Source organism: Belonocnema kinseyi, chromosome 8 (genome assembly GCF_010883055.1).
Source record: "Belonocnema kinseyi isolate 2016_QV_RU_SX_M_011 chromosome 8, B_treatae_v1, whole genome shotgun sequence".
Classification (NCBI taxonomy): domain Eukaryota; kingdom Metazoa; phylum Arthropoda; class Insecta; order Hymenoptera; family Cynipidae; genus Belonocnema; species Belonocnema kinseyi.
The window spans coordinates 122224465-122227210 of record NC_046664.1 but is presented as its reverse complement, the minus strand read 5'-3'; the positions used below and the strand labels follow the sequence as shown (position 1 = coordinate 122227210).

The window sequence follows — 2746 nt, the reverse complement described above, 5'->3', positions numbered from 1 at the left end:
CAACGTGTTCAATATATCTATAGCTGCGTTCTCCAGTCTCCAACGTGCTGAGTAAATCTATTTTCTATATGCTGCTACTTACAATGTTATGACTATATCTATTCTCGTCAGCTTAGAACTTGTTGACACAATTTTTGCTCTATATTTATTAAGAGTTTATTATTATAATCATGCAAATATACAAATATATAAACATATTAAAATAAATGTACGTCACGAGACGTGAAACCTTACTGGCATTTCTACTGATCAACCAACTCTCACGGAAAATGCGATATGGTGCTGAAAATAAAATTCACTAATAAGGTAGGTTTGTATGGCTCTAGTTTTTTGAGATAACGAAAAAGTTCCAGTAGAAGTTGGTTTTGAAATTTTACAAAATTAGTACCTTAAAAATGTACCCTAAGGTTTTTTTTCAGTTCCAAACATTCCAAAAACGGTGAAATATTTAGTATTGACTTGAGAAGCCCCTATCAATTACCAATATAAGTTCAAACGAATTTTTTTCTTTTTAAAATCAAGAAATCAAGAATAAAGAATTTTGGGTTAATTCTGGATATTTTGGGAGTTTGATTATAGTGAGTTCCCTTGCCTCTCACGTATGTTTAAAGCGTTACATTACAATATATAATAAAATATAAATAAATGAATAATAAATATGTAATAACATTTTTATAAATATTGCATTAAACATTATATAAAAAATAATTTTTAATAATAATAAATATAATACTCACAAAATGATAGTTAAAATTAATTTTCCATGCAGGTTTAGCAGGCGAAGAAAAGAATAAATAACGTAATTTTGGTAATATATAAATTAGTTCTTATTATTTTGTGAGTAAGGAATAGGCTTAAAATAGACTAATGTAATGCTTCATGCAGAAGAATTAATGCCCTTCTTTGTTCGGAAAGAGCGTCGACCCAGCTTCCCTGTCATTTGCTACCAAATTATAAATATTTTCAGTCATCAATTGCAAGTGCTTAGGAGTGATGGTCATTGATCTCGCTGTTTTATTTCTGGCCTTTAATGCTAATTGAGTAATGCAAGTAGAATTTACCGCCTGGTTCCCTATTTGATTTCTTTTTGTGGTTTTTGCGTCCATAAGCACGGAAAAACATCGCTCTGCCTCAGCATTTGAATGAGGAAAACATCGAACAATATTCATCACTGAGGTCAAATTTGGAAAAAGCTTTTCTCCTAAAATCATCGAAAATAGACCGATAGTAGACCACATTTGGTAAAAAGATACCTTCGACTATTTCCCTTTTAATTCCTGACTAATTTCAAGTAATGAATCCCACTCTTCTTGCACTCCTATTTTGTCAAACAAACCCAAATCTTGAACAACTTTCCAGACCCTAGGAAAAGTTTTGCTTCGATGAGCATACAAAGCTACTTGATGCCGAAACACAGCAACGCAAGATAAAAGGATGTCACCGATAGGAAGCCGATCACGAATTTCTTTGCTTGCTTTTACATAAAATTCCAAGCAATTACAAAGAAATTTTTTGACCTATTCTCTTTGCAACTTGTTATCTGTAAGTTGTTGTAAGTATTCGCGTGTTTTCTTACCAACATCAATAACTTCAAGTGCTTTTTGATTACTAGAATCTGCAAGTTTACAATGTTAATTATTTGAAATTATTATTCAAAAGAACAAATTAAGCCGAAGTAGATCCTCCTTCAAATCCTTGCTAAGAATCGATACAAGAAAATTAACTGTGTATGGTTGCAATTCTTGTACCAATGTTTCGCGATTTTAAAATTTCGCATTATATGCGTTGAACTTATCCAAAGTAAATTTCAAGAACAGAAAATAAGCGAATGTCAAAGCATTCTGCATCTTTTCTAGCAAATCTTTGGCTTCTCTACCTTCTTAGATACGAGCACCATAAGAAACTGAAGATTGCCATCTAAATTAATTATTATAAGGATAATACATCGTAAGCGGATAAGCCAGCGAGTTTCGGAATGACTAGGAATTTTTCAAAACTCATGAACTAATTCCTAAATAATCATTTGAAAAATAGCAGTTCTTTTGGAGCTAGCATTCAGGAATTTTTGCAATTCTTTAATCACATCATCTACATCTGGTACTGTGGCACAGGAATATTTTGCTGCAATCGCCGATGAATGCGAGACATACTGTAAAGTAATTAAAAGGGGACTTTTCTCCTTTAATTTGGTTTTGAAAGAACATTTATTACCAACCATTACTTGTGCATTATCGCACGCTAAAGCTCTTATATTATTTAAAGGGATCTTCTTTTCCGACAATACTCTTTCAAATGATGCAAAAATTTGAGAAGAACAATCCAAAGCATCTAAATTTACGAGCTGAATTAATTCTACCCTGACAGAAAGTGTCGTCGATTCTACATATCGAACCATTAACGACAGCCACATTTCAAGAGTCCTATCGCTCGTTTCGTGTTTGTAATCCGAAAATGATTGCTTGCGCAAAATATTGGATATGCGATAAGTTTCAGCATCACAAACCACGTTATTCGTAACTGACACCATTTTACTGTGGCCCAATTTAAAAATTTTTTAAACCGAAGGTTTCATGTCCTGAAAATATCCTATTAATTTCGAGGAAATCCTAAATAGAAGTTTATGTTCTATGAAAAACGTAGTGATCCTAATCTCTGCTTCTTGAACCTTTTGTTTGAAAGTACCAAACTGCGGACTTGTAGATTCTGAGAAGTCTGTATTAAAAGAACTTGCTGCAAGAGAATCAAC

General features: G+C 32.6%; 1 protein-coding gene across 1 annotated transcript; it reads right to left on the bottom strand.

Annotated features, from left to right (window-relative positions):
- Window positions 1–2011: 2011 nt before the first annotated feature.
- On the bottom strand, window positions 2012–2527 carry LOC117178680. The gene has a single exon (XM_033370106.1). It carries the CDS (start codon window positions 2525–2527, stop codon window positions 2012–2014), a length of 516 nt encoding a protein of 171 aa, XP_033225997.1.
- Window positions 2528–2746: the final 219 nt, after the last annotated feature.

Excerpts from the sequence above, each read along its gene's own strand:
- LOC117178680 (XM_033370106.1), bottom strand. The coding sequence starts at position 2,527 with ATGGTGTCAGTTACGAATAACGTGGTTTGTGATGCTGAAACTTATCGC.